Genomic DNA, 456 nt, shown 5'->3' with positions numbered 1-456 from the left:
CTTGCGAGTGTTCCCAGGCAAAGCAAGACCAGTACCTGCCCAGGTATGTGCTCTTCATAGCCCAGTCTGGAAGTGTAAGCGTCTTCTGCCCGCACACAGTCCATGGCGTGCTCTGCCTGCGGAGCCGTCCAGCTGTACACCTGGAAAGGAGTGGCTATCCTTTCGAAGGGGTGTCGCTGAACCCTGGTTTAGGAGTGGAAACAATTAGACACTTTCCAAAGGATGACTTCTTTCTACTCCAAGATATTTTTCCCTCCACTGCAAAATCAGCTTCTGACAAACAACAGAACAAGGCCAGGCCTCTTGAGCAGGCAGTGGCCTTTCACTTAACAAGTCGTGCACAAATACCAGGGGTCTACTTGCTAAAAGTTAACTGGCTCCCAGCACAGGTGGCAGCAACACTCTTGCCAGTGTTCCCAGGCAAAGCAAGACCAGTACCTGCCCAGGTATGTGCTC

At 52.0% G+C, this 456-nt stretch overlaps 1 protein-coding gene across 1 annotated transcript in view; it reads right to left on the bottom strand.

The window, feature by feature from the left end:
- CLUH (clustered mitochondria (cluA/CLU1) homolog) overlaps positions 1–456 on the bottom strand; it is a gene marked incomplete at its 3' end in the record, with an annotated part of 19,955 nt that overhangs the window by 14,889 nt on the left and 4,610 nt on the right. Inside the window, exon 6 of the mRNA XM_008943794.1 lies at positions 36–183. Within this exon, the coding sequence (XP_008942042.1) occupies positions 36–183 (148 nt within the window). The remainder of the gene's footprint in view (positions 1–35; positions 184–456) is intronic.

This window comes from Merops nubicus, unplaced genomic scaffold (genome assembly GCF_000691845.1).
Source record: "Merops nubicus isolate BGI_N331 unplaced genomic scaffold, ASM69184v1 scaffold6687, whole genome shotgun sequence".
Lineage (NCBI taxonomy): Eukaryota > Metazoa > Chordata > Aves > Coraciiformes > Meropidae > Merops > Merops nubicus.
Note: the sequence above shows the minus strand (reverse complement) of the source record. Positions and strands in the feature narration are given on the sequence as shown.